The sequence below is a fragment of the Saccopteryx bilineata genome, chromosome 11 (assembly GCF_036850765.1).
Source record: "Saccopteryx bilineata isolate mSacBil1 chromosome 11, mSacBil1_pri_phased_curated, whole genome shotgun sequence".
Lineage (NCBI taxonomy): Eukaryota > Metazoa > Chordata > Mammalia > Chiroptera > Emballonuridae > Saccopteryx > Saccopteryx bilineata.
The window spans coordinates 3,515,890-3,541,884 of record NC_089500.1 but is presented as its reverse complement, the minus strand read 5'-3'; the positions used below and the strand labels follow the sequence as shown (position 1 = coordinate 3,541,884).

At 49.8% G+C, this 25,995-nt stretch overlaps 1 protein-coding gene across 1 annotated transcript in view; it reads right to left on the bottom strand.

Moving 5' to 3' along the window:
• Positions 1 to 11,350: 11,350 nt before the first annotated feature.
• CYB5A (cytochrome b5 type A) overlaps positions 11,351 to 25,995 on the bottom strand; it is a 29,506-nt gene continuing 14,861 nt past the window's right edge. Inside the window, exons 2-5 of the mRNA XM_066246348.1 lie at positions 18,785 to 18,913; positions 17,387 to 17,416; positions 13,269 to 13,303; positions 11,351 to 12,697 (exon numbers count right to left, since the gene is read on the bottom strand). Of these exons, the coding sequence (XP_066102445.1) occupies positions 12,616 to 12,697; positions 13,269 to 13,303; positions 17,387 to 17,416; positions 18,785 to 18,913 (276 nt within the window). The 3' untranslated portion in view covers positions 11,351 to 12,615. The remainder of the gene's footprint in view (positions 12,698 to 13,268; positions 13,304 to 17,386; positions 17,417 to 18,784; positions 18,914 to 25,995) is intronic.

The window sequence follows — 25,995 nt, the reverse complement described above, 5'->3', positions numbered from 1 at the left end:
AGGGAGGCAAGGAAGGGAGGAGGGAAAGAGGGAAGGGAAAGAGGGAAGGGAGTACAAACTGCATTTCTAAACTTACAGAGCATCTTTGGAAAAAGACCAGAGAGCAACAGAAGGACTAGAAGGCAAGGATGAAGGAAATTCACTTTTCACGCCTTTAGAGCTAAGTCCTTCAGCCACGTGCTTGCGAGTTTCAAGGAAATCACATAACGGACACGCCCACTCAGCTCAGTGCACACACACTTCATAGAAACAAAGTAGAAAGGTGGGTGCCAGGTGCTGGGGAATGGGGGGCAAGAGCTGTATAACAGGGATGGAGTCTTACACGGTGAAGAAATTCTAATGACCTGTCGCACAATAATGTGAATGTATACTTACCACCACTGAACCACACACTTAAAAATGGATGAGATGGCAAATTTTATTGCATACTTTACCACAAGTAAAAAGCTTTTAAAGTGAAAAAACTCCCCCCTCCCCCCAAAAGATCCAGGCTTTAAGATTAGTTCTATGTGTTACTCATTTGAACATCCCTTTTTAAATACTCCCTTACTTGATTATTCCAGAACGGAGCGCTCAGAACAAGAGGACACTCGCTAGGAGCACAATGTTCCAGTGACCTCTGCCCCAGAACCTGTGTGCCTTCAGTAAGACACCCAGCTATTGCTCAACCCCCGGCGGGGCCTGCCCCACAGGTGGTGGGGTAACCCACTCCGGCTCCTTTACCGGTGCAAGAGGTTTCATACGGCTGCGACCGGAATGACATACAGCACACAGGGTGCCTTTTCATGTGTTCCCTCAGTGCCAGGGAACAGCACGTCCTTCGCAAACCAGCACCCCTAGCGCAGGCGTCAGCTCGGGCCACACCTGGTCACACACTCCATGCCTTGTCTTTCCCGGAGGCTCCCCTGCCCTGACCCAGTACCGAACGTGACTTTCTAGATCAGAATCCATGGCGACCATGTTTTTCCTATACTGCCACTGATGCAACAAGATATGCTCGTCACGGGTCCACTAATCCAGGATGGAAGAAACTGGGACCCAAAGAAGTGGAACTTGTTACCCAAGGTCACAGTTACTTAGTTACAGGCAAAACCTCAAAAGCCCACTTCTCGTGGCCCCTGACCAGGTGCCCTTTCTGTCCCACCCCTTGGTGCTTGCCAAGGACGGGAGACAAGCTCTCATGCACAGCTGCGGGAGATCACCGTGCACCAGCAGCACGGGCCTTCCCAAGCATCCCAAGCGCAGTCAGCCCCACTGACCCTTCCAGCCTGTGTTGCAAGATAGTTGGAAATGTCAATTAAAATTGCAACAGAATGGACTTCCAATGAAACCTCTGAGGCTTTGGACAACCCTCGGTCTCATTTAGGGATGGGAAGGGCATGTTTTATTTCAGGTTCTGCACGTCAAGTACACTAACTTTCTCCCTTGTCTGCCTCTCCTTCCAGGCTCCCCTGGAACATGGAGCCCACCTGACACAGAAGGTACCCCACGTGGCCACCTGGCTTCGTGCACATGCCCCCCGCCTGCACTGGTGCGTGCAGCTCTGCGTCTCTAGTAACAAATGGCTCCGACAGATGGCCGCACTTGGTGAACACGTGCTCCACAAGTGGAAGCACACACAGTTGAGGGATCATCACACACTTGAGGGAGTGACCGTTCCTCTAGCTATAAGGCGACGTGCACTGTGACACGTTTTGTTGGTCTGTGCCATCAAGTAGGCGATGTCTTGCTTGAACCAGTAACAAATGAGGTCAAGTCCTTCACGCAGATATCTAATAAACGAAGAGCCAACAGACACAATTCCTAGAGTATCTGTTGGAAGAATATTTACAGGTGGTGTCTTATTCTGTAGTGGCATCATACCTGTACTATTGGGCATTAGCACTAGGGGGCCAATGTGAGCACTTCTTGTTCTCGAACCAGAAATTGTCTCATGATAATATGTTTTATAACTTACTAAGTTTTTGTTGTGATTTATTTAGAATAGTATTTCCAGAAAGGAAGATGAAGAGATGATAACCTTTGTAAGCATTAGCACTAACACAGACTTGATGGAACCCACATTAGTGAGGGTGACTGGTCTCCAGAGAAGTTTGTGTGTCTCAGACTAGGTGTTACCCGGAAGTGGACCCTGGGACAAGCCTCCAAGGGCAAACAGGTTCAGTGTGAGGTGTCCAAGAATGGGAAGCGACACAGGGAAGTTTGTGTTAATGAGGCAGGGGCGTGCTCATAGGCACTGGGGTCTCAGTCCCACAGGAGACTACAGAGCATGCCCCAGCACTGTCCTGGAGGGGAGGGGGCCAGGCTCTTTGCTCTACCCCTTCCTGCTCTCTTGGGGAAGTTGCTCCTAGGACACTCCCTCCCTGCCCACTGCATGGTCAGCGGGGTCCCAGGCAGGGGCAGAGAAGGGTGTCAGGCAGACACATGCAGGAGCCAAGAGTTCTCACCAGAACTGATCCAGAACGACTCCCTTCCCAGGTGCGGACCCAAAGCGGCAAGGACACGGGTGGGGGGAGGCCAGTCTCGCCTGCTCCCGCTAGGCCTGGGAATGTGGAACACATGCAGGAACTCGAGGGTCCCAGAACCCCGCTGCAGTGCTCTGGCCGGGAGCGAGCTGAGCCTGCACCCGCCACGCAGCACAGAGGCCCGCCAGAAGCCACGGAAAGGGGAGGGCCGAGAATGCGCTGCCAAGCCACGCTACAAGACTGGAACAGGGCGACCGGGTCCGGCTGGTCTCCTGAGCCACCCTCTCCTTCACGACATCCAACTCAACTCTGTGCCCAAAAGTCAACGTGGCCCACGTGTTGCAGTGACGGGAAGTTTTGATGAGATTCTTTCTGTGAGCTAACAGAAAGGCTCCTCTGTTGCTGGGGTCAGAGGCAATGCTGGCAGAGAGGTGGGCACAGGTTGTCAGCCATACGCTCAACACAGAGCTTCAGGCAAAGACACGCCACAGTGTGTCCATTGCAAACGCCCCTTCTTCCCATCAGAGACCGGAGATCTGAATTCCGTTGACGATGGTGACCTTGGAGGTGGAGATGCTTGACACTTACCTACACGTTCACCTGCCACCGAGGAGGTGCCCAGGGTGGGTGTGGCTGGACAGCACCTTTTGGCAAAGCTCTGCTCCCAGTGAGGGGCTGAGTCACCTGCCCGGGAGGGGCCAAGCAGGTGAGAGGCTTCCAAATCAGAAGCAACAGCAGAGTGCCACGAAACCACCTGGGGCCCAAACCATTCCTGATGCAGAGATTCAACAGGAAGAAGCGTGTGGGCCTGGTTCTGGGTTCCGTGGGCAAACATGCACAGGGCACGCTCAGACTTGTAGTTGTGTCTTCCGCCCCAGCTGGGGTAAGTCCCACTGGCATCCTGCCTGCCCTGGTCTCAGCTCACCTGGCTCATCGAGGAATGCCCCTGGCACACCCAATGTGCCCCTTCAGTGTGTCCTGACTGTCCCTCAGCAGCTGCACTGCAGGACACACCCCCACAGCTCTGACACCATCTAACCAGCGGAACAGAGCGAGGGAACTGCCTGGTGTCCCCATCAGTCAGGACCTCGGTGAGCTGCCCGGTGTCCCCATCAGTCAGGACCTCGGTGAGCTGCCCGGTGTCCCCACCGGCCAGGACCTCGGTGAGCTGCCCGGTGTCCCCATCAGCCAGGACCTCGGTGAACTGCCCGGTGTCCCCACCAGCCAGGACCTCGGTGAGCTGCCCGGTGTCCCCATCGGCCAGGACCTCGGTGAGCTGCCCGGTGTCCCCATCGGCCAGGACCTCGGTGAGCTGCCCGGTGTCCCCATCGGCCAGGACCTCGGTGAGCTGCCCGGTGTCCCCATCGGCCAGGACCTCGGTGAGCTGCCCGGTGTCCCCATCGGCCAGGACCTCGGTGAGCTGCCCGGTGTCTCCATCGGCCAGGACCTCGGTGAGCTGCCCGGTGTCCCCATCGGCCAGGACCTCGGTGAGCTGCCCGGTGTCCCCATCGGCCAGGACCTCGGTGAGCTGCCCGGTGTCTCCATCGGCCAGGACCTCGGTGAGCTGCCCGGTGTCCCCATCGGCCAGGACCTCAGTGAGCTGCCCGGTGTCCCCATCAGCCAGGATGGCCTTGGGCGCTTCCCTCCTCCTGGTCCTGCATTCTCGGACTTCTCCAGGAGTAAGGAAGGGCAGCCTCACATCAGCCCCCCAAATACCTAAGGCTGAACTCTTGTGGGTTGGTGGCACGAAATTAATTTTCTGTTAGTTATTTTATCATCTTAGGTTTGATTATACTGGAGATTCTTGGTTGTTTAAAAAAAAGAAAAACTAGGTTCCAGGTTGCCATGCTAGCTTGCATGATTTTAGAACAGGGGTTGGGAACCTTTTTGGCTGAGAGAGCCATGAACACCACATATTTTAAAATGTAATTCCATGAGAGCCATACAACGACCCATGTACTTTACGCATTATCCAATAAAAATTTGGTGTTGCCCCAGAGAACAGCTGTGATTGGCTCCAGCCACCCACAACCATGAACATGAGTGGTAGGAAATGAATGGATTGTAATACATGAGAATGTTTTATATTTTTAACATTATATTTTTATTAAAGATTTGTCTGCAAGCCAGATGCAGCCATTAAAAGAGCCACATCTGGCTCACGAGCCATAGGTTCCCGACTCCTGTTTTAGAAGTTTTTCCAAAAGGGCTTTCTAAGCACATTTTTAAAAAAATCTCAGTTTCTTATGAGCAAGAGGTGAGACATTTAGGCCATAGGAAATTATAGTCTGGGGGTGTCATACACAAAATTATGATATAAACCTTGCTTCTTCGTTTACAGTTTGGCGAGCCTTAAGACCAACCCTTCAAAGTAGGCACCCTTGCCATCCCAGACTTTAGTCTCTACGAAGTAGCTGTGACCATGAGAATGACTTTCTCATCTGAATCTCAAACACCGCACGACCCCGAGGCCTCAAAGGCCCGCGTCAGAAAGGCGTTCTTCCGCACTTGGCCTCCAGAACAAAGGTGTGCCGCATTGCCGGCTCCTTGAACTCTGCTCCCGGTGACGAATGATTACCTAACTGGGCATGTACCAACCCATAAGCTGTCCTGCGTGGGTTCTGGTTCTGTGACGAGCTTGTGAACATTTTCCTAGGGACAGAGTTTAAAAACAAAGTGGTCAGGGGCAAGAGACAGAAAGGTGACCATATTTGACTAATAAACAGTTTCGATCGACACCCCTGCCTCGAGGGAGGGCACTCTTGAGTGGAGAGGTTTGGCTCGCGAGTGTGTCAGCACCGGGTTTCACCACACTGGGTTCAGGTCACTGACGACTGGCAAGCAAAGCCAAGAAGCGTCAGAGGCCTCGGCCGACCTCCACAGGCTGAGCAGAACCCAAGCCTTGCTTTCTTTGGCTTATGGGACAGTTGTCGCTCCTGGGGACGGGCTCCATCCCAGCAAGGCCAGGGTGGCCATGAGGGGAACAGGCACACGGTCCTCCTCTAGATATACTCGTTCCATCTGCCCACACCCGCCAGGCAGCTCTGCCGGAAAGGAGGAGGGGCAGAGAGTCCAAACACAGGAGGAAACGGAACCATGTTGCATAGGAATGCCATAAATGCAAACTGACTCAGGATGTCCTTTCCCCCCAAGGACAAGAAAGACTGTCACCTGGTGAAAGATGCTGGGTTTATTATTCTAAGTAGTGATGGCTCCACGTTTGCCCTGCATTCACAGAGCAAACTAGAGGAGCAGGAAACACTGTCTACACTGCGCACGTTTTAAACTGGAAAAACTTCACTTGCCCGCCACACGGGCCATGCTCCGACGCAGCCGGCCACACACAAATCCCTCCTGGCCATTCCCAAGTGGTCAACTTACAAGGACAAAAATGCCAACACCGGCGTCTTGTGTGCATTGTGAGTCCTCTTCACCCATTCCTATTACTCGTTTTCAGCCACACTGATGTCTCAGATATGGGATACCCCCCCCCCAAAGGAAGGCTCCCATCCCTAGACCTCGAGCCTGCAGACATCCCCTCAGGAAGCGTGGTCCCCGAGCGGTAACTCACATTCAACTGGCTGGTCTGGGCCCCCGTCAGCTGGGCCAGAGTGACCAGAAAGGTCTTCCCTTTGAGTTTCTGCTCTCATACACTGACACTCGTTAATGAGAAAATGCACACGACACCAGCGCACACCACAAACGGGAAGTGTGAGTTGATCCTGGGATGGGCAGGAGCAAATCAGCAGTCTGGACTCGGTGGTGTAAGCTCCACAAGGTATCCCATCAGTCCGTCCCGGCGGCTCACTCCTGTCACCCAGCAAAACGTCTGTCTCCAGCCACTCGGACACACAGAAGCAGCGAGGCCCCCAGCCACAAGGTATCTGCCTCCTGGTGTGCCCACAGCCCTGCTCACCCTAGAGAATGCATGCTTATCGCCTGTCCTGGCTCCAGCCTGCTTATCCTGCCCATTTCTGTAATTGCAATTAGCACTATTAATTAAAATTGACATAACATGAAAAAAATATTTGTGCAAAAGGAGAGATGTTCCTGTATTGGCTGCAAAGGCTCAGCTGAATGTATTTGAAAGTTCCGCTGAAGGGGCCGTTAGAAGGGCTGGTTGGGTGTGGACACGACAATAGAAACCAGGTAGAAAGTTCTCAAACTCTAGGAGTGTCGGGAGCATCTTGGTTTTCACTCTGCCTTCAAGTAAGAGAAATCTTCAGTGATGCCCTCGTTACTCAATCAACGGGCCAATCAACACAAAGAGAAGCCCCTGACAATGAACAAACATTTGGGTGAATGAAAATGATGAGGACTTCCCACTTTCCCACATTTGGAAAAGGGTTCTGGGACCCAGATGCACTTGAGAAAGACGGGACCAGCCAAAAAAGGGCACACGGCTCCGTGGTGATGGTTCTGAAAACTAAATCTGCTCCGTGGTTTTCCTACAAGGGCGGTTTGCTGTAATATGTACACTTCAACCAAAAACACTGCGTTGCCTTAAATCATCACTGCCGGCAAGTCTGCGAGCTGCTCGGTGCCGGGGGTTGGTTCCTGACCAAGCTCAGCCTGAGAGGCAAGAGAAAACCTCTCTCTCTCTCTCTCTAGTGAGTGCTCGGTCTCTGTCATGACTCTGGAATGCTGAAATCATCACTATTTCCCCAGGAGGAAAGTGTCACTTGGGGCCCCCCAAATCAACAGGTTTTAATTAAAAGGGAGGCGTTTACGTGCTGGGCTTACTGTCAACTTACAAGCTTGTTCCAAATCCGCTAAACTCTGGTCCAGGGCAGGTTTGCTGAAGTCAGGAGATAGCACAGCTTGGCAGAGATAAAAGGGTAAGTTAGCACAAAATTCATCAAATGCGCAGAGCTCCGACCTTCGGGCATGCAGCCCGCCCTGCCCTCCGTCTGTTTGCTCCTGATAACCCTGCGCCCTGCCTGGCCCTGGCCCCGGCCCGTCTGGACAGGCTCCGAGATGGAGGCGCTCACAGGGCTTCAGCCGCCAGCAGCGCCGTCAGGCTCTGCACATCAGTGCGTCCTCAGGTCGATGACATCTCTGTCTGCCTCTCGCCAGGCTGAGGAACCAGGGGGGTCTAAAGGCATCTGAGCTCCAACATTAAGAAACCCAGACAGCTTCCCCCGGCGGCAGCTGTTAGACCTCACTGTCTTCTGAGGCTGGGCAGCTCCCACACCATGTGGACTCAGTGCCAAGAGTGATGTCAAAGGGCTGTCTCAGTCAACATAATTGAATGATGGGAGAAGACATCAGAAACAGAGACCAAAGGATGGTGGTCATTGATTCGTTTAGTTATTCAGTCAACAAATGCCTCCTATGTCCCAGGAAAGGGACAGGCTCTTTAAGGAGAGTCATCTCCAGAGTTCCCTCATGGCTCCAAGAATATTAAAACAAATTAAAAATCTAAGAGACTCTTTGTAATAATGTATTTGAGCCAAACAGAGAATATCTACACCTAGAAGCAAGATCTCAAGACTGAGAAAAACGCTTCTAAATCAAGTCTCATCTAAAAACGACCACATGCCATTTTAGTGGCTTCTGAAACTGCTTGGAGTAGGGGTGGCATTTCTGCCAGTGCATACCTTGCATTGGTTTCCCTGGAACCTAAGGGGTGGATACAGAAAATTTATTCCAGAGGCTTTTTAAGGGAGTGGTGATTCTGGAGGGCCCCGCAGCCCCACCCCCAAATGGATAAGTATTTCTAGGCCAACCCTCGAGTCCCCTTCAGCCTGGTCCTAGAGGCTCCAAATACCCCCTCCCATGCCAGGAGACCATCTCTGGGATCGGGCATCTCTGAGACCACCCACCCTCCTTAAAACAACTACCCTTATGCCAGAAGTTTACTTCCAACCCCACCCCCACCCCGGGCTTTGGTGCACTGACTCTCGTGACTCAGGGACCCTCTGTGCCACCAGCCTCAGCAGGAAGCGGTGACCGGGTGGACACCCAGGCCGGCGACGAGCTCAGAGGGGAGCATTTAACAGCAGCTCCCACTTCTCCATTTTTAGGACTTCAGACCAACAGATGGATAGACGCCACTGTGCCCGCCCACGACTCGGGACTCACTTCCTATCAGGATGGAAACGGTCACACCAGGCCACCAAAAATCAGATAAGACTGCAATGTATGTTTCAGGATTCACATGGTGGTTTTGTGACTGCTCTCAGGTTCTCAAAACTTGTTTCTGGGTTGATCGCAGCAGAGTGTGTCTCCTGATGGCACCCTCTCACCCCGCCCCTTGCCCCACAGGCACACCTGTAACCCTTCTCTGTCGTCTCTCAGATGGACACACAAACATCTCCCTGCTCAGCTGCTGGGGCCGACACAGAAGTCCAGCCCCACCGATGGACGCCGTCTGTGTTCACACACGAGCCCCTCCTCCCAGGGGCACGGGGAGCACAGACCCTGCCCCTGCTGACAGCCGAGCAGGGACCACGTGCCCTCTTCACCCAGCAGGAGTCGACCGCATCTCTCCAGGGCGACCGACTCCTCCACCCCCAGTCCCAGAGCTCCCCACCCTGATAGGGAGCCAGGCCCATGGCACGTCTGGATAAGGCAACAGAGAGAACACACGTGCAGTCAGAGATGAACATCCGCGGGAGTCTGGAGACGGGGCACGGGGGCCCCACCCCAGCGTCTTGTAGCCAGGCATGACGTGGCTTTTCACTGTACATGTTGCAACTGCAATTCCTTTTTATTCAAGTTCCAGCCACCACAGACCTCAAAGCAGCCACTTCTCCGAGAGAGCCAGCCGGAGGAAGGGAAGTGCACACACTCATCCCACACGCCCAGGTGGGGGGGTGGTGAGGGCTGATGATCAAGCCCAGACCATAACCCTGAGAGCCGCCACCCCCTCCCACCTGTGTGGCAGACTCCAAAACTGTGAGATAAGAGTTCCTGTTTTAAGCCACCGACTCTGGGGTACTTTGTGTCCCCCAATGCCATCTGCATCTGCAGACCCCATGGGAAGCCCGCCCTCCATTGGGAAAGGCGTTCCCAGAACCCCCACGGGGCACTCCGCAGACATCTCCCCTGAAGGCGGGCAGACAGATGCCTGTCCAAAGGAGAGCAGGTCCCAGGATGCAAATGCAGGAAGGGGACTGGGCAGGAGGGGAGTCACCCACAGGGTCAGATCCAGCCCCAGGGCCTGGTCCCAGGACAGGAAGGGGGCTCACACTCCTGGGGGGGGGATGACTTCCTGCCCAACAGAAGTCAGGAACCAGACAAGGAGGAGAAATGATACCATTAGCTTCATGAAAACAGAGAAAAAAACGTTTCAAATTATCTTTCCTTGCTTGTGATTCTGGCTGCATATAATAGGTTAAAATATAAAATACACCATGTCCTTTTTCTCCTTTGTATCATGTTGTTCCCAAAACAAAGGAAGAGAAACTTACAAAACAGGGAATGAGTGAGTCAGCAATAAAAGTGTCAATGTACAAGTGTTCTTGATAGCTCCCAAGAGCCACACTTCTTAAACATCACCTGCTAGCCCACCCTTGAGTCGCTCGGATAAGATATACCCCCTGCCACTCATCTCATAGCCGATTTAGGAGCGGGTTTGTAAAAGTACTAACATTCCAAAGTTTATAAGCTAAGAGCCACAACCTTAAAGAGATGGAAATGTTTACACAGGGCCTGTAACACGTGTTATAAGTTATTTTGAAATACCGATCAACATAGTGACTCCAGGTTACACCTTTTTGTTCTACAGCCCTGCTTTTTTCTAAGAGCACATCCCAGCAACATGAGGGAAGAGGGAAGCAGAAGTGAGAGGAAGGGAAGGGAAGAGAGAAAAGGGGAGAGGAGGAGGCAGCCCCGGGTCCCCATGCCGGGGGAGGGGGGGCTGGTAGAAATCGGGGGGGGGGGAGGCCTGGCGGAAATCCGCGGTATGGAACCCCTTCTGTGGGGTCTGTGCAAGCGTTTACCTCCGTGGTGAGGCCAGCTCCCTGAAACATCCATCCCCGCGCACCCTTCGGAGGAGTGCAGAGTGCAGGGCGAGAGTCGGTCAACATGCACATGCCCCCACCACGAGGCCTGCAGTCAACGGACAGGCAGGAGCAGCCACGGACAGAGGCTGAAAGCCCAGCTTGAGGGTTTGGCAGTCATCACGAAGACAACATAACATGACTCTTGTCATCGACTTGCCAGTGTCTGGCGGGCAGTAAGTGCTCAGAAGTGTCAGTTCATAGGAGTGACAGTAATGTGACACAGCAATACAATGACCATAGGAACTGCCATGTGCGTTAACACAGAGGGAACTGATACGAGACTGATGATAAAATCACCACTGTATCCTCTGGTGCAAATGACATTCTTGGTGTGTACTTTAGCAAACTAAAGCAACACCACAATCCAGCGTCCTCTAGACGCAAATAAATGGTCAACCAACCAAAAGAAAAAATACCTCTCCTGGAGTAATTTTAAAATTTGAACGTACTCAAGAAAACTGTTCCAAGCTTTCCTTTTCAAGCTTTCCTCTCTACCACAGCAACGCGGTGGGTCTCCATTAGCGACTGCCCACAGGAGTGCGCTTTTACTTCCAGAAAGCCCTGGGAGTAGACACTCCTCTCACCTTAATCCCTGGGGTTTATTACTCCCCCTCCCAGATGCACCCTCCAGCATGAGAGCAGTGGACCAACCGCTCTCCGTTCCTAGAGGAAACGCCGGGAGTTCTCCGTGGAAATCTTAGACAAGTGTCAAAAGGCAGCAGGAAGGTCCTAACATTCCTTTCTGGTTCACGTCTGAGCTGCCCGGGCCCAAGGCATGGTGCCAGTATAGTCAGCGCCCATGGGCTCCCGGGTCATGGGCGTCCCAGAACTGAGGTGCATGTCAGAGCACGGTGAGTCCATCACAGGAGGCGTGGCTTTGTTCCAGGCGTGTGTTTATTGAAATGTGAATACAGGATTCATTCCTCTCTGCAAAGTATTTTCCCATGTGCCACAACACCCTTCCCCAACCCCTAGATTCACACTAACTTACCTTGCAAGTGACAAAAACAGCAAAAGGGGGAAACACGCCAACGGTTATAAAAAGTTATACTCTGTAATAATAAAAAATATTCCTTTCCAATGTGTCAGTGGACTCTGACGCATCCCAGTGCTCGGCACTCAGCTGGTGTGCCCACAGACCACTATGTGTACACATCCACCCCGTAAGCTCCCACACTGAAAGGCCAGAGGCACAGGGCAGAAGGGACCAATGGAGACGAGTGACTGGGTCCTCTGGGGCCACGTCAGAGTCTCTAGCGGCTCATCACCCTCAGCTCGGTGTCTTCAAAAATCAGATTCCTAATGTCCCACAATCTCCAATGTGTGTGTCTTGATGGGTTAGGAAACCGGCATTTCCTTACAAAAAAACACATAGACAATTTTCCCCTCCAGGTGAGGACCTTGTACCACTTTAGAACCTCTGTAACTGAGCACTTCTCTGCTCGGTATTCGTGAGCTGGGTGAAGAGGTGCAGCGCCCTCTCATGGCTCACAGGGTTGTGTTTTTGCTGCTGGTGCTAAAATCTAGTCCAAGAAGAGGAGCAGTCTCCTAGGGGCCACCTCCTCTTCAGACCTCTATTGTGGGTAGGACAATTTTTAGAAATCCTTACACTACCATTTCCGGGGCCTATCTTGACTTCCTTGAACAAGAAGCTAAATGGGCAACAGGCGATCATACCGAGTAACTCAATCAGATACGCCCCCCTATGTTCCTCGTGCCCCACGGACCCCGTGGGCCTCAGTGGCAAGCATGCCAGGTGGCTCTGCTGAACTACTGGAGGTGTTACATGTGAAAGACAATGACATCCCCAATCGACAGGCACACAGGGTGGTTGGTGTATTTGAAAAGCCAGATGCGTTTTTTAAAAGATGGTGCCTACACTCAGGAATGTTATGGCACCAGGGGACACAGAGACCAAGTCGGTGACTACAAAGGCACACTGCGAAAGGTCAAGGGCAGAGGGAACAGAACGGTTCTTTCTGGTTCAGTTTTGTTTCTAATACAGGAAGGAAGGGAGATGGGCGTAAGAAGATGACTTTTCGGGAGAAGGTTTCTGTTGGTCGAAGCAGGGAACACGGGCTTCTCTCTTCCTGCTGCACGGCGCCTCCCGCCCCTGCGGGCTGGGGGGGGCGGGGCTGCATCTAGTCTTCCGCGGTGTAGAGGTGGTACATCAGGGCCACGGCCAGGGCTGACAGGGCAGGGATCACCCAATTGGTCCACCAGCTGAAAGGAACAGCAATGGTGCTTGTGTGTGTGTGTGTGTGTTGGGGGGGGGGGGTTCCACTCACTTGCCTTGGAAACCGCCCCTCTGACCTCTCTGGAGGAAAAGACAGTTCTGAGCTGCTAAAAGGGCTGCCAGCCGGTATTCTGGTGTTTCCTCCATCATCCTAGGCTGGTAGGAAAACTAACAACCGCCCCCCGCCCCTCACGTTCACTTCAATCTGTTTCTGTGAACTGACACAAAGAGCCACCAGTCACTCTCCCCAAACACACGACCGAGGACTAGTGACGTCCCCTGGGGGGGAAGGGACCTCGCTGAGCTCCTGCTGCTCCTTAGGGGAGGTGCGGCTGGAGTGAGGACTTTGGGGTCGTTCTGAAGATTGTCCAGAGTTCAGGAGGGAATGCCCTTGGCAGCGCAGCTGCCGAGTGGACATGAACCCTGGAAGTCCCCCGAGGGGGGTCAGGGGGAGCCCCAGTGTCAGGCCCACAGGGCGGGGAGAGGCCAACAGTCCGGCTCTGTGAGTCTGTGAGCCTGATCATCACAGTGATACTTGAAAAGGAAACAACCACATACCTAGAACTCGAGTCAACCGTAGTAATGAGAGTTTCCTGGAATGCGAGAGAAAAAGTAAAGTAAGTTAAAGGGAACTGACTGAAAACCTGTGTCAAAGAAAGATCACAGTTCTTCATTCAGTGCATTCTTCAAAACACAGCAAAAGGGGAAATTACATCATCGACCTCTTTCCACTCAAATGCATGATTTCATCTTATTTTTTTCCCAGAAGAAAATACTGAAGAATGATCTATACTTAAATTACTTACAAACACAACCTAGATAACTTGAAAGAAAATGTTAAAAACTGATAGGCTACATAAAATATCCTCTACATTACAGATATTTAAATATTTTAACAGAGAAAAGGACAATAGATCTATCTGATTTACACACACACACACACACACACACGGCCCCATCATTACCTTTAGGAAGAAAGTTTAATTCTTCAAGTCCATGAATAAAACATTCAATAAAAAATATTCATTTCATTCAAATCTTACACAAGGTAAAAGTGTCCCAAATTATGTTAAAAGACACATCAATCGACAAGAAAAAATTAAGATCTGCCATTTGAACTGCAGAGTTTGTGACAATCTTTCTTTAACTCTGACAGGACAGTTCTAAAAAGACACTGGAGGCCTTGGGGACCAACTTCACACTGTCACCCACCAGGAAACCTCCAAATCAGGACGCCCTGGGCCCTGGGGTCTTCCCCAGTTCGGGCCTGGCCACGTCCCCGCAGCTGCTGAGCGTCCCTGATGGGACCGGGGAAGTGACCCAGCATGGCCCCACCTCGGAGAGCGTGTCCTCTCCCACACGGCTGGAGAGCCAAGGCCTCGGGAAATATAAACTTTGCCAGGCTTCCCAATGTTAGGAGCATTCTTTTAAAATTCCACACCAGCGAAAGCATTAGTGCCTCAAAAGAAGGCAGCCATGAATAAGGCGGTAGCCCAGCCCCCGGAGACCCAAGCCCAGCAGAGCAGACTGTTAGCAGTGCAGGCAGTGGCAGGGCACGGGTCCACGCGAGGGCAAAGCTCCACACAGCCAGGCGGGTTAACAAAGGGCAGAAACTGGTCAGGGACAAGCAGGCAAAGCAGTTGTGGGACCCACCAACCTGGGAACACAGCCATTACGATTCCTGACACAGGAGAGGGGGGAAAATAAATCGTTGAAAAAGAAAACTTCACATGTATTATCTTTTTGAGCAATGTTCCATTTTTAGAGGCTACAAGACGTATTCACCACCCACTATGGGGTGATTTTTCAAAGTCTGTACGTTAAAAATAAAACTAATCAAGATTCTTAGAAGTGAACTGGAATACACAAAAATACAGCTTAGCGATTAGAAGAAACACAATCAGCTCGGAAACCCAGCAGTTCATTGGAGGTAAAATATTATGGTCATGCTAGAAAGTTAAGCCTGCACCAGAAAACATCAGGCAAACACACTCCGTTACTTTGTTACCCTGAGCACAAACACGTGCATTTACTCAACATGCTGACAGCTCTGTGGATACTCAGCTGGCCTGGTCTTCCCCCTCATCCCAGGCTGCCTGCGCCCCCCAGGGCCAAAACTGCTAGCAGGTCACCACCACCAGCACGCACAGTGACCACATCAAGAGCTGACCTTTAAAAGATCTCATAGCTGTCTGACTGCTTCTCATCTGTGAGGCTCTTAACCCAGGATGCTTGAGAGTGCAAGCAGGTTTGAATTGCCCATGGGGTCTACGGCCATACCACCCTGAACACCCGATCTCGTCTGAATCGCCCAAGGGCACTTGGATGAAAAGGAAAAGGTCTTCCCTGTCCAATGCTCCAAAGAGGCTAAACTGGTTTTGGGTACGTGTCTAATCAATATGTCAACAAGGAAATGGGGAGAGTGGACCATGGTTTTTATCACAGGCTTGGCCACCTGTTCACTCAGTGACCATGAGGGGTTCAATTCCAAGTGGGTTAACAGTGAAAACGGTACGTGATATGCTCTCATATATACAAGCATGCAAAGCCCATGCAGCTTTGGCCAAAGTCGTCTCATTTATAAGTTCACCTTACTCAGCCCCTCTCCTGAACTGGAACTCTTTCCTAAAAATACTGACAGATTGAAGCTTTCATGCAAAGTCTACAGCCTCCATAAGGTTAAGAGATTGTACCTGCCACACCTGACGTGGGGACCAGCCATGGTGCCTGCCACCCAGTGTGACCCTGAACAAGATCACAGCCTGGGACAAAGCCTGAATCCCACCATCTTCACCATCCCTGGATCCCACCGGGAAATCGTGAGAACCAAATCAAGTCACAGAGCAATCCTTTGAAAACTACAACCAGGGACAGGGGCTGCCAACTACTGACACCCCTCACGTGAGCCCATGTGATAGAGACAAACTTGAATGACCATGAGTCATTTCTACGTCCACAAAGACCTTGTTCTGGCAAACTGACATCATGTTTTCCTTTGGGCAAATGGCCGCTAATCATCTGGGGTGCACTTATTTCACAACTCAACTAGATATTTCAGCAGGCAACATTTCAAAAATTTGGACCACGGCACATACATGCACCAGTCTGGAGATAGATGGAGGGTTATACAGACCCACATGACAAAGAAATATCTGAGGACACTCTCTTCTGGTAAACCTGGAGCACAAGAAAGGTCGATCGCTGTATTTGCTTACGGCCTCTAGGAAAAAGAGCATCATCTCCCCAGTTGTGCTCTAATGTAAGCATGTTCTAGCAAACAGAGGAGAAAAGAGTCTGTCTTTCAAAAATCAGGCAGGTATGGTGGGAGACCTCAGCCCTCACCAGTGCTTTTTGCTTGATGACATCCTGGTTTGGGACACAGTTGGACCTGCGTTAGACCTAAGTTCATGTAATAAGCCTTATCAAACTGTTGTTGATTACAGCCGAATGATTTACACCAAGATTATTAGATACTGAACACCTAACAGGGTTCTGGCTTTGGAGAAAAAGCAAAAACTTCATGCACCACAGAATTTCAGTGGTCCAAAGAGTAGTCAATAAAAATGGTGCTGAAGCCATCTGGACCAACAGCAAGGATTCTAAGCAATTGTTCAGAGGCAATTCAAAGTCTGAAGTCAACTTTTTATCTGCCCAGAGTACTGAGCTTTAAAAGATAATACACAGTACTGAGCTTGCCAACACCGAACTGCAGCCTTCCTCAAGCAGGGAGAGGACAGAACATACGAGGAACAGCCTCACGCAGACGTACACTGGACTCTCTGCGGTGCCAGGGTGAACGTGGCCTTCGCGCTCAGCTGGACTCACAGCTTGGTTTTCTTGAGAATAAACTGAGACAAGGACTTGTCGTCAGCAGCAGCTGGTAAATGGGTTTTCCAGATCTTAACCCGAGCCCTGTGCGGTCTCACTTGAAGGAACCAAGAGCCAGACCCAGGAGAGAAAGTTACACTTTCTGCCGTCTGTTTTAAGCACAACACAGTCCCTTAGTTACAGGCTAAGAACTGTTCACCCTGCTTGCACGTTTCAGGAGCTCTGGCTGTGGTCACCAGTGCTCACTATGGACTTATCTTCAGATATGAGGGAGGTAATCAGCCCAGAGAGAAGGGCTATGGAACCAGGGCACAGACCCAGTCTTACCAGAACTCTTTTCTTTACCTAAGGAGAAAGGCATCAAAAAGTTAACTGAAGTAACATGAAATTCATCCAGTAAGTACTTACTGGGACATCGACTGTGTCCCAGAGATGTGGCAGCAGAGACATGGACAGTGTCCTCAGAGGTTTACATCTGAAGACCTCTGCCCAGTCAGATGTCTGGTTCTCAGAAAAGAAGGCTGTGCCCAACCTGTCACTCCACAGGTGGCGTGCCGGTTGTAAAACGTAGCTCTTTAAAAGGTGTCCATTGAGGGTCACGATGAAAAAATTATGTTAGGTACCGAAAGTCTTTTGCAGAGAACACATGACTCTCCTAATGAAGCATCACGGCTGGTCTGCACAAAGACAGAAGCTCGCCGAGCTGAGCCCACAGGTTACACATTCATCTAACCTATACAAAGACGCCTGTACTGGCCTAGTCAGCTCAGCAAACGACCTTTACTCTCCAGTTCGCGGGGATGAGATACAGTGCCGATAGCTACAGCCACTGATATGGCCACACTCACCGGAGGCTTGGTTATCTTTGCTCTGTCATCCTGCAAGAAAGAAAGAAAGAAAAAAGAAAGGCATATTACAGAGTGAAAACTGTCTACAAGAGCACTGTTTCCAAAGTGTTTCCTTTCATTGAGATTTCTAAAAAAAAATTACTGTTCCGTAATTCTCGTGTTAGGTTCAACTAGGTAGGTTGTGAAACACAAAGTCCCCTCTGCCTTGACTGCAAAAAAGAAAAATGATTAGCAGATTAAGTCCTGAAAGGTGTTCTGATCCAGAGTGAGTTCCAGAGCTGAGAACAGCACCCATGCAGTCAGAGCTACATGTTGCTGTGGATATGCTGCTGTCACAGCCAGAGCGCAAGGTTTACTCATTTAACAGGGCCAACCTTTTTTATTTATTTATTTATTTCAGAAGTTGGAAACGGGGAGGTAGTCAGACAGACTCCCGCATGCGCCTGACCGGGATCCACCCGGCATGCCCACCAGGGGGCGATGCTCTGCCCATCTGGGGCGTCGCTCTGCCGCAACCAGAGCCACTCTAGCGCCTGAGGCAAAGGCCATGGAGCCATCCTCAGCGCCCGGGCCAACTTTGCTCCAATGGAGCCTTGGCCGCAGAAGGGGAAGAGAGAAAAAGAGAGGAAGGAGAGGGGGAGGGGTGGAGAAGCAGATGGGTGCTTCTCCTGTGTGCCCTGGCCGGGAATCGAACCAGGACTCCTGCACACCAGGCCGACACTCTACCACTGGGCCAACTGGCCAGGGCCAATAGTGCCAACTTTTTTAAAAATTAAAATCTTTTTTTTAGAATAAAATATTCTCGGCCTGACCTGTGGTGGCGCAGTGGATAAAGCGTTGACCTGGAAATGCTGAGGTCGCCGGTTCGAAACCCTGGGCTTGCCTGGTCAAGGCACATATGGGAGTTGATGCTTCTAGCTCCTCCCCCCCTTCTCTCTCTCTGTCTCTCCTCTCTCTCTCCCTCTCCTCTCTAAAATGAATAAATAAAAAAAATAGAATAAAATATTCTCAAACTAATGAAAATAGAAGGGAGGGTCTTAAATATATATATATTTTTTCATCCAAAAAGTAAACAATAAAAAGTAAAACTATACTGGGTTGATTCTCTCCCCCTTCTAAAATGTGCTGCTCCGTAGCCCTTCACTGCCGGAGACACACTGTCCCCAGGGCCACGGCCACGGGCAAGAGGATTCGGACACTAAACTCCAGTGGAGAACGCAACCAGGGGAACACAAAAAAGTTTCCAGGCGATTTGTTTACGACAAAAATAGTGTCGTAAAATCAGAAGGAACTAGTTTCCTTTACTCCTTTTGAAACCTGTAAGTCTACAGACCTGAGGAGGGTCACCCCCCTAGCCTTCAAGAGAAAGACTTTAAAAGGTCCTCAAAAGCCACTTACTGGATGCAGCTCCCCGATGATAAACGTTTTGGACAATTCTCTGGCATCCGTCGAGTGCCCGACGTCCTCGAAGTTTTCAGTGGCGTCCCCTCCAGCTTGCTCCCGTAAGACTTCCTCCCCCCCAGGGTGCTGTTCAAAGGACAGACAGAAACAAACAAACAAATGTTTCTTCCCCAAGCAAATGAGATCGAGGAAGTGGCCAGTCTATTTAACCAAACTGCCTATTCCAAAAGTTTCAGACGACAACCTGTGGGCACACCTCGTCCACAGTGTGGGTGAACACGGTATATACTCCTTTCTATCCCAATGCCTTCCTGGGCGTGTGATGGAACCTTCGCGGACGGGAAGGTTGTTCATTTCTCCAGGCTATTCTGACGGCAGTAAGAGCATTAGGCAGATATTTCCCCTGCTTTGGCAACGTCCTCTTTGCTTTACCATGAAGATCTTAAAATTGCTCTTCTTAATCTTTATCTAGTCCTTTTTCTTACGTCCCACCCCTTGACCTCTTAGGTCTAAGTGTACATGGAATACACACCATTCCATGATCGATAGCTGCCAAGTACAGGCTACAGTCTGACGGACAGGTCAGCGAGCCCCCATCTCCTGCCGAACTCGCCTTCTAGGCGGAAGGACAAGAAAGCCAGCAGGTGCACGGTGACTTGCTCAAGATTCTGCCACAGGGATATGTACAGAAGCAAGGGGGAAAGGGTTCAGTGCTACACAGGGGAGGGGAGAGGGAGCCTCTGTATAATCAAAAGCATTTCAAGCCTGACCTGTGGTGGCGCAGTGGATGGAGCGTCGACCTGGAAATGCTGAGGTCGCCGGTTCAAAACCCTGGGCTTGCCTGGTCAGGGCACATATGGGAGTTGATGCTTCCAGCTCCTCCCCCCCCCTTCTCTCTCTCTGTCTCTCCTCTCTCTCTCCCTTTCCTCTCTAAAATGAATGGATGAATAAAAAAAATGCAAAAGCATTTCATTGCTCTTAGCTGCTTTGCGATGCAGGGAGCGGGGGCTGATGGGAGGCGGGGGGGGGGGGGGTGACCAGTCGTGAAAGTGGGTGAAGAACTCAGGCAAGGGAGGATTGCAGTCAAGTAAAAAGAAAGCGCTCACTTATTTATACTTCCACAGGGGAAACACCTACTTAAACTGAGCTTCATTATTCCTTAGAGCAAATTCTTCTGCCCTTGAACAAAGCACCTGCAAGTGTCCAATAATTAAGGTAACAACCCCTGCTTGAGCAACGGACTGGAGACTCTTCTCAATTTCTCCCAATAACGGAAGGTGGAAAGACACGTAAAATTTTAGGAAGGTGGGCAGCTATTCTGTGTTGAAACCTGTTTCTCTTCCTCCTTTGTTTAAATATATCTACGGCTAAATAATTTCACTTACTTTTTCTCTACTCTTTGTACAAGTTATCCATCTATATTGTAGAAAAATTGGAAAGCACTAAAAGAAAACTACAATCACCTAAATCACCCATTAACTTGCCATCCATAGAAAGCTGGATATACACAAGCATGTATGTAACAATTTAAAAAAGAAAACTGTGTCAGCTACCTTATACACACCGTTTTTGTTAGATAGAAAAAGCAGATTACAATACAGGGGAGAGAAACAGTATGCCCTGCGGTCACCCCTGCTACGTGAACTTGGGAAAAGAATGATACTTAGTTTTTGAGAATTAAATGTGTTGTTCTGTGTGTCTGGCACATAACATACGACCAATAAATGTTACTCAGTATTTCTATTAAATATTTTCTGTGTCATTATTCTTCAGTGTGGCTGCTCCAAACTTATTTAAATGCCTCCTATTGGGGCATGCAGAATTTTGGACGTCCACTTAAGCAAGCATGTGATGCACACTGGAGGTAAAGGCAGGTGGCAAGCCCACCCCCAAAGCCAGCGAAAGCTTCCAGATGCATCTGTGGGCCATGGCCATGGCCATGACAACGTGGTTTGTGGATCTGGAACCATCTGTTTATTGCTGGACATGAATGGAGAAGTTCAGAACACAGGAGTCATAAAACGACCAGTCTAGCATGTATGGATCATACAAATTCAGACAGCTGTTCCTTGGGGGGGGGGGGGGGTTAACTCCCCAGTTCTCTAACTTGCGGTTCCTGCTATGGATCTGTGAGGGCTGACAGATGCCCCAGGTTAAATTGCCACGTCCCAGGACAGCCTCGCTTCAAAGGAAAGTTTCAAGTGAGGCTAAAAACAAACAGCCTTTTGTAAAGAATCCTAAAATTAGGCAAGTTTAAAAAATACAGAATTTGAACTTGCTAAAAATGAAGAACGTAAACATTCTATTTTGTTGAGAGTAACACAGCTTTCTTAACCTGAAACAAAAGGACAACTTCTCAAGGTCTGACCAGGCACAAGAAACAAAAGGGCATGTGTTTAAATATATCTATGTATATATGTATGTTACCTATCTTATCTATCTATCTATCTTTCTATCTCCCGGCCTGTCTGTCTATAATTTAGACCCTGTCTAAACTACTTGTGAGACAATTTTCAAAGGAAAAAACAAACAATAACAAAAAAAAAATGAGAGGAAAACACCTTGTGTTATGCTAGTTTCACTGACACGGTTTAAAAAAAGAATAAACTATAGGATAGGGCAAATAAATTGATGCTAAGATCCTTTTGCCCGACCCTCAGAATTTTTTAAACAATTAATAAGAAAAACAAAGCCCCAAAATTGATTTTTGGGGAATAAACAACTCAAGACTTGTTAGACAATAAAAAATTACAGGAATGGCTTACTGGCATACCTGACATTTTCCTTGAAATATGTGTGTGCTATGGGGGCAGAGATAAATGGACAGAGACACAATGCCAATTAAATCTAACCCAGAGCGCCTGAACAGGCAGTGGTGCAGTGGATAGAGCATCAGACTAGATGCAGAGGACCCAGGTTCGAAACCCCAAGGTCACTGGCTTGAGCATGGGCTCACCAGCTTGAGCGTGGGATCGCTGGCTTGAGCATGGGATCATAGACATGACCCCATGGTCACTGGCTTGAGCAAGGGGTTACTCCCTCTGCTGTAGCCCCATAGTCAAGGCACATATGAGAAAGCAGTCACTGAACAACTAAGGTGTCACAACAAAGGATTAATGCTTCTCATCTCTCTCCCTCTCTCTTCCTGTCTCTTCCTATCTGCCTCTCTCTCTGTCTCTGTCATAAAAAAAACAAAAACAAAGAAAACCTGAACCAGAGCCCCACACAAGGCCTCACACACATCCTCGCTCCAGAGCCCTCTGCCGACTCTCAGACTAAAAACAATCCTGCCCCGTATCCCAACCCCACAGGCTCCATCACAGCACTTAGCACCACCTCAGGTTACAGTTACGTCCATGTGTTTGTAAGACTCAAAAGGCAGACACGATTGTCTTACATGTTCGTCCCTACTGCCCTGATACCTAGTGTAATGTTCAGCACATGGCAAACACAAAGAAATGTCTGTAAGTAATTTCTGAAAAAATGTATGAGATAAGTACCCATCATTCCACGCTGGTTTTGAACCTATCAGCCATAACCAGTTTGCAGCTGATAACCTCTTCCTTTCAACTTTATTCCACTCTTCTTTTCCTGAACTGTAATAGCTCTGACCATATAATGTCATTATTCAATCGCTGACTAGCCCACTTACTCAAAATATTTACTGTCTTGTATGTGCAAGGCATTGTGTGGGACACACAAAAGCACATGGGAAATAAAATCAAATGTGATTTGATCCTGAAAAAGCATGCCATTAATTTGAGGTTAAAGAAATAACACAGAAACAACCTTTGGCCTTCACTGACACAGCCTCGCAGCTTGGATTATTCATAAATTACCCAATAGGTCCTAAATGTGTCGTAATGTGACCTACGAGCGTGAACTGGAATCACTTCCCAAGAGGCAGGGATGAGTCACTCAGCGACTGAGCACAGCCGTGGACTGCGCGAACCTTCTTCAAGACATGGAGACCAGCCAGGGGGAAATAAATGGAAGAGGCATCTCCTTCTGCCCTCCGCCCCAGGCGAGAGGCTCGCAGGGGAGGCTCCCAGGCGGAGACAAGAGTTCAGCACAATCCAAGCCGCTCCAGAAGGATCGCTTTCGTCAACTGAGCCATCCAAGCAGGAGTGGCCGGCACAAAGGATGACGGTGGCCTGGCTGAGGCCCAAATGTCTCTGTGGCTACGTGGCAAGTTTCAGGAGCAGGTCGCACCTGTTTTACCATTCTGCCAACCCCGGGGCCCTAAAGAGTAAGGATAAGAAGTTCCCGTCTGCATAACAACGATGCAATCAGAAACCTCCTGCATAACAGGTTGCTTCAGTTCCTTTAATTTAACAGAAATAAAAATAATAATTTAACATAAATGAATAGTGTTAGGGCTTCGGTCCTCCTCTCTCCATCACGGGAGGTCTGAAGTGGGCTCTGAGAAGCTTCTTCAGTTACACTTTATTCAGTGTGAGAAACACAGTTGCAACTGTACCTGTGAACTTGAGGATTTGTCAAAGTCAAAGGTCTGCCAAATATTGATACATACAAAAATGAGAGAGGGACAAGGCAGAAAACAGAGAGCGATAAACGAGCATTAGTGAACTCAAGAAGGGCGGACAGCTAAGGCATCCCTCTGGCCTTTGCTGGTCTCTCTCCACATGCCCAGTGCCTGACAGATAGGGAGGGGAGGGTTGCCCCTCCCCCGCTGCTGGTCATTTTAACAGACAGGACAGGCTGAGCCATCTGTGGGGCTCAATGATCTAAAAGGTAGATCCCCTGTTTTCTAAAACAAAAAAAGGAAGATCTCAAAAAGAGCATAGTACAGACCTGATACATTTTTCTTCCCTGGGCACCAAATATCCATAAGGAAGGAAGCAATTTGGACAGTCCTTTGGACAACGAAACCAACCGTACAACTTGAAGTCTCGTTCCATCTTTGATCAGCAGCCCCAGGTTTTCCGGGTAAACTGCTGAGCTGACCTGCAGCAAAAAGTCCACACACTTCAAACCAGCGACCACTACGTCCCTCTTCACCTCTGGCGCCGAAGCCAGCGTCACTGGGGGCCCCCTCCCCTCCTGTTTTCAGAATACACTGTAGCGTAAGAAGTGGCTCTAACAGGATGAACACTGAGTGCAGGTGAAATTCAAGCGCTCTTGTGACTGTTTCGTGGAGGAGACATATCAAGGTTTTCAGGGCTGACCCCACACTCACGGCCTCACCACCACGGCCACCGGGTAAGCTTCATTCCTGACCCAAGTTCCAAGGATCGCGCCGAGATGTGCAGCCCCACCTTGAATGCTACGCAGCTCAATCGTTTACACCGTAGGTCATTCCAAAAAAGAACATGCCCCAAACCATCGCACGCCCCATTGAGGTCACACCAGTTCTGTCCAAATGGTAAAGGCCAGTCACGGGGGGGCTGCTGCCTGCACTGCATCTTCTAACTGACTTCAGTGTTGCTAGGCATGAGCTACCACATGCAGCGTGGAACTCGTTTCAAATGGAGTAAGAGTCCAATTTCCCACTCACACATAAAAAAAAATAAAGTCAGACTAAAATAGCAGAGCACACAGTGGAAACAGGTCCGGCACAGAATGGGCACAATGGGTGATGGCGTGGTCTGCGGTCACTTCTGCACACGGGCAGGCTAAGTGCACACTCCACGCCATGGCAGCGGCATCTCAGGTCCCTTGTAGGACAAGGCCAAGGAGAAATGCTACACGAAGGAATAAAGGTTATTACTAGACAACCCGCGGTCCCCGGGATTGATTACATCGCAGGGAAATTCTCTTTCATGTCTAACAGTGTACACTAAAAATGATCTATAAAAACTGGCAAGATACAAAAAAAAAAATAAGACTTAGATGCCCTCCTGACACAGACGATTTCAGTAAGTAAATTCTGAATGTGTAGGCAATAATCCCAAGGAGACAGACAATATAGTAAATAAAACTGGTTGCTTTGGACTCAACTACGCAGTCCGCAGCGTTAACTCAGAAACCCATCCCTGAGGGGAAACACCCACAGGTCCTCTCTTCTCCACTGTGTGTTTCTAGGAATGTCTGACAGATCCTGAGATGCTCTACCCGCCCCCCGAGAAAAGATGAGTATAAAGGATACTTTTGGCATCGCTTTTGCTAGTTATGTTCCCCCTTTAATACAAATTAGGTTAGCACAGTTTAACCACCCTAAAATATGTCTTTCTGGGATATCGATTATTTTAAAGGGGTTAGTTTTAAGCAACAGCAGATGTGGAGGAAGCTCTGAACACCAGCAGGTCTTACACTCCATGAAAAGATGTTTATATTTGTGGGGGAATTCTTGCGCCCCCCCCCCCCCAGCTGCCCTCACTGTACCTGCCTTCCCTCTGTGGAGAAGGCGGGACCTCCATCTGCTTAGTAATCTTTCCCTCTTCCCCTTGTCTGTGCTCTACCTGTCACCTCCCATAACTGACTTTCTGCCCCCAACACCTTTTCTGCCTTTAGGTGAAACTGTTGTTTAAGGTAACATTTTCCACCATTTTGACAAGTTACTCACTGTCCCTGGGTCTCCCCTGCCCGTGTACCCAGGAGGTATATATATTATGCAACTTGAATTTGTTTTTCTCAAGCTACATCTCCCTCATGTGTATCTGATTATTAGGCCAGTATAAGAACTTTGAGGCCCCAACAGTTCCATAAAAGAGAGGGTATTAGGCTTGATACGGAGCCATAGTTTTACTTCGTCTTTGACCTTCATACTCCCCACATTTTAAGGGCTTTGGAAAAACAAGTGAAACAATGTCCAAGTCAAGGGTTAGAAGATCTTGTTTATGTGACAGGAAGGCCTTGCATTCTTGTAAATAAAGCCAGGGTGGGCTTCTCATCACCTTCATGGCTCCAGCCACGGGACAGGTCTTCCTCAGCCCACGCCCTCACCCATTCCCAACCATCTTCTACATCTGCTAGACGACTCGCCCTCAAATTACCAGGCCTGTGCCCTCCTCAGAAATCTACAGTGGTGAATTTCTGCAGGCACATCAAAGGCCTCCTGAATTCTCAACAGAGCTCCAATGTCTACTGAGCCCAGGAGGTAGCCAGGTGCCAAACTGCACGGGCTGCAGGGAAAACTGCTTGTTGCTCCAGCGCCTGTTTCTCCCTTGCCCCAACACTTCACCCTCTGGCTGGGAAACAGCTACTTCGAGCAGAGGCATTTTCTCCCAGGCTCTCTTGCAGCTGGG